This window comes from Callospermophilus lateralis, chromosome 4 (genome assembly GCF_048772815.1).
Source record: "Callospermophilus lateralis isolate mCalLat2 chromosome 4, mCalLat2.hap1, whole genome shotgun sequence".
In the NCBI taxonomy this organism is placed as follows: Eukaryota; Metazoa; Chordata; class Mammalia; order Rodentia; family Sciuridae; genus Callospermophilus; species Callospermophilus lateralis.
Genome location: NC_135308.1, coordinates 158560191 through 158571641, shown reverse-complemented (window position 1 = coordinate 158571641; position 11451 = coordinate 158560191). Strand labels below are relative to the sequence as shown.

General features: G+C 54.1%; 1 protein-coding gene across 1 annotated transcript; it reads right to left on the bottom strand.

The window, feature by feature from the left end:
• Positions 1-2458: 2458 nt before the first annotated feature.
• On the bottom strand, positions 2459-4137 carry Mgat3 (beta-1,4-mannosyl-glycoprotein 4-beta-N-acetylglucosaminyltransferase). The gene has a single exon (XM_076853325.1). It carries the CDS (start codon positions 4135-4137, stop codon positions 2524-2526), a length of 1614 nt encoding a protein of 537 aa, XP_076709440.1. The 3' UTR covers positions 2459-2523.
• Positions 4138-11451: the final 7314 nt, after the last annotated feature.

Below are 11451 nucleotides of genomic sequence, written 5' to 3'. Positions count from 1 at the left end.
TGGTTTCCTTTCATATTGGGGAACAGCCCTGGGGATCTCCTGCCCCCCAAATTCCCAGTGTACGCTGCGGTCATATGTGGAACTCCCACCCCACGTCCTGGCCCTGGCTCTCACGGCTGCCCTCTGCACCCAAGGCCTGGCCTCCACTTCTGGCTGAGTGTGCCCTCCGCATGGTGGGAGAAGCGAGGAGGACCGCACGGGCCTGAGTTTCTCCTGTTCTTCCCCGAGTCCAGGCCGTGCCTTGGGCCAGCGGCCGCACCTGCCCTGGGAGGGGCCATCCCTGAAGCAGCTGAGCAGGGCTGGGGGGCCAGGAAGCCATCAGGAGGGAGGCCCTGGGCTGAGGCTCAGGAATGATGCAGAAGCCCCCAGAGACTGCCTGTCACAGGGCCAGCAGAGGTGGCCCCTGCCTCAACCGAAGCCTGACTCAGCCCCAAGAGGAACCAAGGAGAGAGGTTCTATGACTCCAAAGGAGGGGTTCCCTCAGGGGTGTCCACTAGACGGAGGCAGAGAGGAGCCATGGAGCCCCCTCAGCCTGCTCCATGCCTGTCCCCAGCTGCTGAGGCCAGCTCCCTCACCATGTCTACGCCTGCACGTCCCCACACAGAGCAGTGGCAGCAGAGAGCCCTGTTCGCCCAGCCCATCAGGAACCCTCCAGTAAGACTCCCCCCAAAACCCACCGGGTGTGGGGATCAGGAGGCACAGTGGGGCCAGAGGGGCTGAGGAGTAGAGGGCTCGCAGCTTTCGGCCTCAGACCAGGACAATTCTCATTCCTCATGACAGACAGACAGACAGACACCCTGCATCCCCTTTAGCTTTGTTTTCTGGGCTCTCCATGGGCTTTCTGCCTCGGTCATCTGGGGGAGCCACGGGAAGTGTGGCTACAGGCTCCAGGTCCAGGACCGGGACTCCCACACCTACACACAAGCACCTACGTACGGGGACCGTCGATACAGACGTGGACAATACACACCAGCATGCACCCATGCCCGTAAATACACACGCACACACAACACGGCCCATTCCACAGGCAGCCTCTGCACACGGGCATCACGGGGAACGGCTGAGGGGGGTCAGGGGTGGGGGGCATGCCGCCCTCCCCCTCCCCCGACCTGCAGGCTCTTGCTGTACCCTAGCCCTGTGCGGACAGGAGAGTGGGAACGGCTCATTCTAGAAGCTCTGGACAACGGAGAGCAGGACCTACGACTCAAACAGTCATTTCTGCCCCTTCCCCAAACATGCTGCTTCCCCACATCCATCCTAAGAGCCTCTTCTCCCAAGTTGAGGCCGGGCACGAGGAGCCCAGAGATTACATATCTCAGTCTTCCTGGAGGTTACTTGTAGCCAAGTTGTGGCCAATGAGACGCCATGAAAATGACTGGATTCTTGGCTCCTGTCCTTAATGGGAAAGGTGCCTTTCCTAGTCCCCTGACAGGGGGCTCGGAGCAGCCCTGTATCCACACTTGGAAGGTGTGGCTGGAGGAAGCAGAGCCGCGCTCTGGCCTCAACCATCTCCCTGTGGACAACGAACCACCCACAAGCTTGTCTTGCTTGAATTTCAGTCTCTTTACTTACAACAGCTTAGAACCTACTCCAACAAACACCTTCCCTCTCCCAAGGCAAACTAAGAGGAATGGGTTGACATATAACTGGCCTTAATGTCCCTTTTGGGCCCAGAAGAGCCTCATGGCCCCTTCCTGGACCCTAATCAGCCCTAAGGAGGGGCACAAGAGTGACTGCCCCTGGGACGGAGGCAGGCTGGGGCCGCGGGTGTGTGGAGGGAGAGGCCTCCTGTGGGTCTCCCCTCTCTGGGACCCTCTACTAAGCTCCCCATCCCCCTAGCCCCTGCTCTCATCCCACCTGAGAACTGGACTGTGGGTCCCTGTGAGGCAGCCCACGGACAGCAATATGAAAGGCAAGAGGGACAGTCAAGGCCAGGGGCCCAGCCTACCTCAGCGGGGAGGGGCAGGCGGTGGGAGGCCTCAAATCCCGCCTGCCCAGAACTCCAAGGACACTGTGAAGCCCCCTGAGCGCTCCTCTCAGCTCCATGCCATGCCCCCTGCCCTCCCACTAGGTATCCCCTCTTGCTCCTGGACCCAAACGCACTTATTTACAGAGCCCAAGGCCTCCTGGGATGTCCTGAGCTCACTGCAGGTCCCAAGCCCCAGGAGGCCCAAGGCCGTCTTCTCTCCCCCAGGCTGCAGCCCCCACGTGGCTGCCTGGTGAGTCCCTGCAGGCTCCCTTCCGTGCCACCTGCTGCACTCTCCAGTAGCACCTCCTGGCCACCGCCCTCTTGGCAGCAGAAGGACTGCGGAGTTGTCTGGCTTGCTCCCGTGTCCTGGCAGGAAGGATTTCCTTTTTCTTCTTTTTTGAGCTTAGAGACCTGATCTTGACGCACAAGGACTTGCACAGGGAAGATCACCGACCTACTCCTGGTCCTCCCAAGAAGCCCCAAGCCGGCAGGAGGCCAGAACTCTGGGGTAGCCACCACCCCTCACTGCCATCTGCCTATGCGATCGCGCAGCCCTAGCCTTCCACCACGTCCGACTGGCCCCTGGCGGCGGGTGGCCTTCCCTCGCGGGGGCCCTTGCTCCGCGCGCCTTCCTCCGTGCTCTTGGGCTCCTGGTAGGGGTTGTCCAGCAGGTAGCGGAACTGGTCGTAGTTCTTGAGCAGGTACTTGGGGGCATACATGTGCTCGCTGGGGTCGGCGGGCGGGTACTCCTGCTGCGTGCCGTCAAACCAGCCGCCGGTGCGGATCAAGCTCCGGATGTAATTGAGGTCCCGCTTGTCCTCGTAGTCACCCCAGCGGGGGAAGTCGCCGTTCTGGGCGGACACGAGCTTGAAGTAGATGCCCTCGGGCGTGAAGCACCAGGAGCAGTGCCAGCCGGCGAAGTGCAGGGGGCTGCCCAGCGACCACTGCACCAGGATGTGGCCGGTGCGGTTCTCGTACTGGCGGAAGTTGGGCATGGTGTAGTACTGGCGGCGGCGCAGGCGGATGCCGTCCAGCCCGTACACGGCCTGCAGCATGTCCACCGTGCAGCCCGACACCACCTCCAGGGTGCCCGGCTGCTTCCAGAAGAAGCCGTAGAGCGACTTGCGCATGTGGAAGGCGAAGGGCTCCGTCCAGCCGTCGTAGAGCTTGAGGAAGAGGACGCCGTCGCGCGCCGGGATCTCGTCGGCGTCGTCGATGATGAAGACGTCGTCGGGCCGCAGGTTGCGCAGGCGCGAGACGCCGTCCTGCGTGAGGAAGGTGCGCAGGTAGTCGTCGGCGATCCAGCCGTCCTGCCGGCCGCCGGGCGGGAAGTGGTCCAGGAAGACGTAGAGCACCTTGTGGCGGATGTACTCGAAGGTGCCGTTGGTCAGCATCTCGCGGAACTTGAGTGGCCGCGGCTCCCCGTAGGCCGTGAAGTTGGACTCGCACACCACGAAGGCGTCCACCACGTCGCCCAGCTCGTGGAAGCGCACGTCCAGCAGGTCGAACTCGTGGTTGATGTTGATGGCGTTGATGACGCGCCGCGGCACCTCCCTGGGCACCAGCCGCTCCTTGGTGGGCAGGTTGGAGTACTGCACCACCGTGGGCACCCCGCAGCTGGGCCCGTGCCAGCCGGGCAGGCACACGCACTCCACCCACTTGCGCCGCGCGCCCTGCCTGCTCGCGCGCTCCCGGGCCGTCAGCGTGTGCCGGGGAGGGCGCCGCGGGCCCCGGGTGGAGGGGCTGTACGCCCCCTCGGGCTTCTCCTCGGGCCGCCCTGAGGGTGGCTTATCCAGCATTTTGGTCCCTGGCTTAAAGCACACGCCCCCCGCTTTGGTGCGCACAAAATACTCGGTGGTGTCCTCGGGCAGCACAAAGTCCACCCGGTGGAGTTCCTCGGTGGCCTTGCTGGGGGACAAGGGCTGGAGCAGAGGCGAGTGGGAGTAGAGTGGGGTTCGCAGCAGGTCCGGGCCACCGGGCTCAGGGCTGGCCTGAGGTGTAACGGGGGCATTGTTCCAGAAGAAGCTGGACACGAGGTTAGGGCTGAGAGAGGCCAGTTCTCGGGGGAAGGTGACATAGGACAGGGTCTTAAAGAAGTGCAAGAAGGAGATGAGGCACAGGCCGGCCATACAGAACATGAAAAAGAGCTTGTAGCGTCTCATCTTCATCCTGTGAAAAAAGGAGAGAGTGGACCGTCAGGGGCAGCCTGGGGCTCTTCTCCTAGGGAGGACAGGTGAGGGCAGGGTGGAGGGGGAGCCTTTACTATTGGCACCATGTTTGAAACCGTCCTGCATAGAGTCACCCACCTCCTGCCCCCTAAGGGTCCCCTGGCAGCACCAAAGCCCCTGGAAGTCCCAGGGTCAAAGAAACTGCCCCTTGCTCCCACAGCCCTTGTCCCTAGAGATCGCAAGCCACCAGGGCTACCCCTCAGCCAGCTGCTTCTCCGCCTGGCCCACCCTGACTGGACCAACTGCAGGGCTACGATTTGCTCCAGAAGCAATGTGCAACCTGGGAAAGCTCCATGGAAATGCTGTACTGCCCCAGGGGAGGGGCCAGCAGGCTAACCGCTACCCACTGGGGTCCCACCTGCACTGCAGAGGGTGGGGGGCTGTTCCCTATCTATTCATCCATCTGAAACAGGACAGAGACCCTCACCCTGGAGACCCTTTTCATAATTAAGCAGAAACCCCCAACATTTCTGTAATATATAAGTTCCTCTGAGCCTTGTCAGAAAGTTTTTGCACAAGGTATCAGCTATCAGCAAAATCTTGTGCAGAGGGCATTGTGGTTTGGACCTTCCTCTGTTTGTAAATGCCAGGTTTGCAGGAAAAAAATTACTTTTATGTAGACTTTAAAAATGTAAAACACCAAGCCCCCTGGCCACACACACACCCCCACTCCCCTCCCCTCGCCCCCGCCACCCCGCTGCCACTGGGTATAAAATTCAAAGAATTTCTAGACTCATGGTCCAGAGGAGGATTTCAGACATGAGCCACACTCTGGACTGGCCGGTGCACCAATAGACTGCCTCTCTGTCCTACCTCATTTGCAAATTCCAGATGGGACAGTGAAGCCAAAGATGGCTTTTCCACCTCTCCAGGGTCTGGCTTCCCCGGGACGTTGGAGGACAATGCTTCCCATTGGTGCACCACAGCGACTCTGCCTGTGGGGGAGGCACTGGGTGCCCTGGAGCAGCCACCCTGAAGCACAATGGAACCCACGAGGAGCAGGCACCAGGACTAGGGAACTTGGAGCACCACGGGACTGAACAGGTAGGACCGGCTCCTTTACCTGTAGCCCATCTGACTTCCCCCTGGAGGCCTGAGCAGGTGGAAGAGAGGCTGATCACCTCTGAGTAACCTGCCAGCGTTCAGGGTCAGGGAATTGGTCAGGGTGTCTAGGGGTCCTGTCAACTATTAAGAAGACCCAGGGAGTTGCCCAAGTGGTCTCTGTTGGGGGTCAGTGAGCACAGGGGAGGCTGGGACTCCCTTCTTTGGTTTTGGAATCGTGCAGCTGGGATGGTACAGAAATTTTGCTCTGATCATGTCTGTGTGCAAGTATGTGAATGAGAGGGACAAGGGAAGGTTCCGACCTGACCCAAGGGCCCAAGTGACTGCAGTGTCCCCATCCGTGGTTCAGTGGTACCTCAGTCTGAGGCAGATTCCACCAACCCACGTCTGGGGGAAGCTCCAGGTAGGGGGTTGATACCCACCCATAAAGCTAAGAGGACTCTAAGTCCCCAAGAGGGGATCACCCGGAGACACACAGTGAGTCTTGTCCTAATGTGAGACACCTCGCAGGGTGGAACCTGAAAGGCACACAAAGGAAACTGAGTCTTTTGAAATGTATGTTAGGAAACTATCAGAAAAGTTCTGAATGGTAACTGTGGGGCGAGGCTCACTCCACAAAGGTTATATACTTTGTGAATTAGAATGGCCCATCCTTGAGGTGGAATGGCCACCAGAAGGATCTTTGGATCACAGGGTCCTTGGTGAGGTCCGTTTAATAGTTGACAGAACCCCTAGGCACCAGACCAGCTCCCTTACACTGAATGCTGGCAAGAGACAGTGAAGAAACAGTCCCTTGGCTGAGAGCCTGTCTGGAAGGACAGTCTAAGTTGGTATCAGCCCGGACTGTAGTGGCCTCTAGGACTCAACAGAAGGGAACTAAACAGGAAAATCCTGACAAAGAAAAGACAGAAAGGAAACCAGTTTTTTTTCCATGAGCCACAAGAGAACCCACCACCTTATGTGCCATTCTACCCGACATTGCCAAGACCACTGAGACAGCAGACTGTCCCCTCGGCCCCCTTGTCCCCAGAGGCAACAGACAACGGTCCTCAACACTGGCTACTCCATCCTCCTTCAATGTCCTCAGAGCCAGACTCCTCCACCCCGAGACCACGGCAGAAAACTTGTCCCAAGACCAGAGCCATGACTCAGGTGAGCGCTCTCCCAATGCGCCTGCGAGAGAGTAGAGGACCTGCTTATGTTGACCACGAGGGAAACGTCTGAGGGGGACAGTGTAGTTTTGCAGCCAGCCTTTCACCACCCTTGATCTCTTGAACTGGAAAAATAATTCTCCCTCTTACATGGAGAAGCCTTGGGCCCTGATTGATCTGATGTATCCAGTGCCCAGACCCACCTGCCCACCTGGGTTGACGACAGAGCCCAGACAGTGATCCCAGCAGCTTGCAAGTGGCTAGAGGCACACGCTCCGGACGCACAAGGCAACATGCAGTCCTATGCCCAGGCCCAGCGCCTCAACAGAGACCCAGGGTGGGACCCCAGGAAGAGTAAGAGCACCTAAAGATAAAGAGATATCAGGAGGCCCTTGTGGGCAGCCTAAAGGAAGGGGAAAGGAGAGCCCTAACCATGAACAAGCTATCAGGAGTGCTCCAAAGCCTGAGGAAAGCCCCAGCCAGTTCTAGGATCGACTGTGCAAGACCCCCCAACCCTCCCTTCCTTTGACCCTGAGGCACCAGACAGCCAGCGAGTAAAACCAGCCCACAGAGACACTCGCCGAAAACGCCAAAAACTTTGCTTAAAAAAAAAAAAAATGCCAATGAGCTGATTAAGTAGCCACCACAATTTTCATAACTGAGACCAAGAAGATGGGTCTCCTTGCAGCTGCCCTCACCACAAACCCAGAAGTCACCCCAAGGGAGAGTCCCAACAGGACAAAGCCAAGCTATCCCCAGCATGGAGGTGATTGGTTTAAGACTGGAAAAGGAAGGTGTCTCCCAGGCGGATGGGGGCGGTTTTCTGATGGCCGCTTGGCCACCCCTGAGACTCCGGCCCCTGCCTTCACCAGGCAGGTCCAGGGGGAGCACACATGGGCCAAACAGCATTGAGACTGTCCCGAGTCAGCATTCCTACATCCCTGGCTCTCGAGCACTTCCCAGGTGACGTGGGAACAGTGCAAAACTCGTGCCCGCAACAACCCCCCAGGGGCCAAGGCTCCCACCAGGAATCCAAGCTGCAGGAGAAAGCACCTTTGAGGACTTGGGAGTGGACTTCACTGAATGGCCGTGCTCACGGGGTTAGAGATATCTTTTTTTTTTTTTTTGTCACTGGGGATTGAACTCAAGGGCACTCGACCACTGAGCCACCTCCCCAGCCCAATTTTTTGTATTTTATTTAGAGACAGGGTCTCGCAGAGTTGCTTAGCACCACGCTAAACTGCTGAGGCTGATCCTCCTGCCCCAGCTTCCCTTTGCCTCCTGAGCCATGGAATTACAGGAAGGTACCACTGTGCCTGGCTGTATGTTCTTTTGTTTTGTTTGATTTGTTTTTGGTGCTAGAGATCGAACCCAGGGCCTTGTGCATGAAAGGCAAGCACTCTACCCACTGGGCTCTATCCCCAGCCCTGTACGTTCTTCATTCGGCTGGTGCAAGACTTTCCAGCCCACACTGAGGGGGATAGGGTGGTGGCCAGGGCACTCCTCCAGAAAATCATTCCTAGACCTGGTATCCCCATAACCATTGGCTCAGGTGACGGGCCAACTTTTGTGGCAGAGGTCATATGATTATTGGCCAAGAGTTGAAATATCAGATGAAAGTTACATTCTCCCTACAGACCACAGAGTTCTGGTAAAGTAGAAAGGGTGGATTGGAGTTTAGAGGCTCAAACTGTGTCTGGAAGTTCACCTGCATTGAGATGAAATCCTCCCTACTGCTCCATTACGGATTAGATCACGCCCATCAAGAGGACTGGATTCTCTCCCTATGAGCTAGTGCATGGAGGACCCCCACTAATCAGGGGGTTACAGGGGATTTAAGGGAAATAGGAGAATTAACATTGAGGCAACAGCTTCAGGCTTTAGGGGAAACCTTACAGACTCCCAACCAGGCCTAAGAATGGAATAGTCAGCCCCTAAAACCTCTTTGGAAGGGTCCTGTCACTGTTATTTTGTGCACCCCAACTGCAGGAAAAGTTGCAGAGGTGTCTCCCTGGATTCATTACACCAGGCTCAAGCCTGGGGGTGAACTCCAGACCCTGCTGCACCCTGAAACTGACCAGCTAGCGGAAGGAAACACCAGAGAAGACTGAGGGTCAGAAGGACAACAGCCCTCCTCTGGTCACTGCGGAAGCTCACTAACCCGAGCATGGCCGGAGCTTGAGGAGACCACAGCCCTGCTTCAGCCACCCAGGGCCTGGCTGATCAGCACACAGCAGAAGAGAATCTTCCCACCAGGACAAACGGACTCGGTTCATCCTCTAAGACAGTCCTCCTACTGTAATGCATTGCCACCCACCTCTAGGCATATATGTAGTTCTCCGCTTGGTTTTTGCTGCAGGTTTGATAACAGTAATTCCAACTGACTGGACCCTTGGTAACAAAATTTCCTATATTGCTTATCAGGTTTTCTAGGGTTTGTTTGGTGTTATTAATTTGACATTGTTAACTTATACGTTGGTCTATCACTTAGTTTGGTTTCCTTTTTAATCTTGGGGGCTCTACCCCACTCTTGCCTCAGTGGTAGAAATTTTGTGAACTGTGTGTCAAGTCGATTTATTATAATTAGGGAGTGATTATATATATATTTAGGACTTGCCCCACCAGAAAGATGCTGTAATTGGATGACTATTTGTCTCTGGAAAAGACCTAGGGATCCATTAGGAAAGGTTTTAATCTAGGAGTTCAACAAACTTGGGGTAAAGATGAATGGCCACCCCAGAAAATTATTGCAACTTATGGTCCTGCTGCCTGGACCCGGGAGGGCAGCTGGGGCTACAGAACTGTCTTGCCACACTGGAGTGTTGGCTTACAGACTGTACTGGAAATTATTGCTAATCAAACTGCTCTGGCCTTTGACATCTTGTGGTTTTCTACTCTTGGTAGATTCAAAAGCTTAATTGGCCTAGCAGGTATTCTGCCGTGAACCTGTTTATTACTCCCATGTTTGGCTCCCTGTGCATTAAAATTATTGGGTCCACTCTACAAGCAGCTGTTGGAAAAAAAGAGATGACAACTAAGATTGTGACATTCTACAAAGCTTTAAGCCAAGAGGATGATGATAATATTTGATTTAAATAAATAATGATTGGGGCTGGGTATGTGGCTCAAGCGGTAGCGCGCTCGCCTGGCATGCACGCGTCCGGGGTTCGATCCTCAGCACCACGTACAAACAATGATGTTGTGTCTGCCGAAAATTAAAAAATAAATAAAAAAATTAAAAATTTAAAAATAAATAAATAATGATCATTCAAAGGCAGAAATGAAACAGGCCAGAGACCCCCACCCAAGACCTTTACCATAATAAGCAGAAACCTCCAGCATATTTTTTTTTTCAGTTGTAGATGGACACAATATCTTTGTGTTATTTATTTTTGTATGTGGTGCTGAGGATCAAACCCAGTGACCCACACATGGGAGGCAAGCACTCAGCCTCTGAGCCACAACCCCAGCCCCCCCCACTATATTTGTAACATGTAAGTTCCTCTGAGCCTCTAGATATCAGCTATCAGCAAAATCTTCTGCAGGGGGCGCCGTGGTTTGGTAATCGTGGTTTGTAAATGGCAGTTTGCGGGAAAAAATATTACTTTTATGTAAACTTCTGCAAAAATGTAAAACACCAACACTCCCCGACACACACACTGGGTATAAAGTTCAAAGAATTTCTAGACTCATGGTTCAGAGAATTTCAGGCATGAGCTACACTCTTGGCCAGCTGCAGCCAATAAACCAGGTGTCCAGCCTCGTCTGTCCTGCATCCCATCATCCACCGCTCTTGTGGACACAGACACACCGTTTCAATACTTTTTCATTGAAAAAAATTCACAGATCTCAGGGCTGGGGCTGTAGCTCATTGGCAAAGCGCTTGCCTCTCACGTTTGAGGACTGGGTTCGATCCTCGGCACTGCATAAAAATAAACAAAGATCTTGTGTCCATCTACAACTAAAAAATATATTTAAAAAAATTCACAGATCTCAAGGAAACACACTCAGTTCTGACTCTTTTTTTTTTGGCCTCGCCCATGTTGGCAAGCCCTGAGCTGCCTCCCCTGCCCCTTTTTTAAAGCTTTCTTTTGAGACAAGGTCTCATTAAATTGCTCTCCTGTCACAGCTTTGGAATCACTGGGATTTCATTTTAAAAACTAAATTAAACAGAGCTGGGCATGGTGGCCCACACCTGTAATCCCAGGACACTGAGTGGGAGGATCACAAGTTGGAAGCCAGCCTAGATAACTCGGTGAGACCCCCTCAAAATGAGAAACCCAAAGGACTGGGAACATAACTCGGTGGGAAGAGTGACTCTGGGTTCAGTCCCCAGTACCAAGAAAGAAACATTAAATATGTTTACTTAATAGCATAGCCAGGCGCGGTGGACCACGCCTAGGATTGCAGTGTTTTGGGAGGCGGAGGCAGGAGGATCGTAAGTTCAAAGCCAGCCTCAGCAATTTAGGCAGGCCCTAGGCAGCTTAGAGAGTCCCTATCTCTAAATAAAATCTAAAAAAGGGCTGGGGATGTGGCTCCGTGGTTAAGCACCACTGGGTTTAATCCCCAGTACCCTGCATTCACCCAAGCCCTACAATTTGAGGTGTACTACTGGTTTTCCATGCAATTTTTCTGTTTTTGATCTAATATTGTCACAGGTCTTACATTAGACTCTGTATCCAATCAAGTTGTTTTCCTCAATGATTTTCATATTGGTAGAAACAAATCTCCTAATTCTTTTTTTTTTTTTTAAGAGAGAGAGAGAGATTTTTTTTTTAATATTTATCTTTTAGTTTTTGGTGGACACAACATCTTTGTTTGTATGTGGTGCTGAGGACCGAACCCGGGCCGCACACATGCCAGGCGAGCGCGTCCGCTTGAGCCACATCCCCAGCCCTCCTATTTCCTTTTAAATCTCATGTAATACTCCCTGTTTTTTTAAGATTTTTTTTAGTTGTTGATAGACCTTTATTTTATTTATTTATATGTGGTGCTGAGAATCAAACCCAGGCAAGTGCTCTACACTGAGCCACAGCAGAGA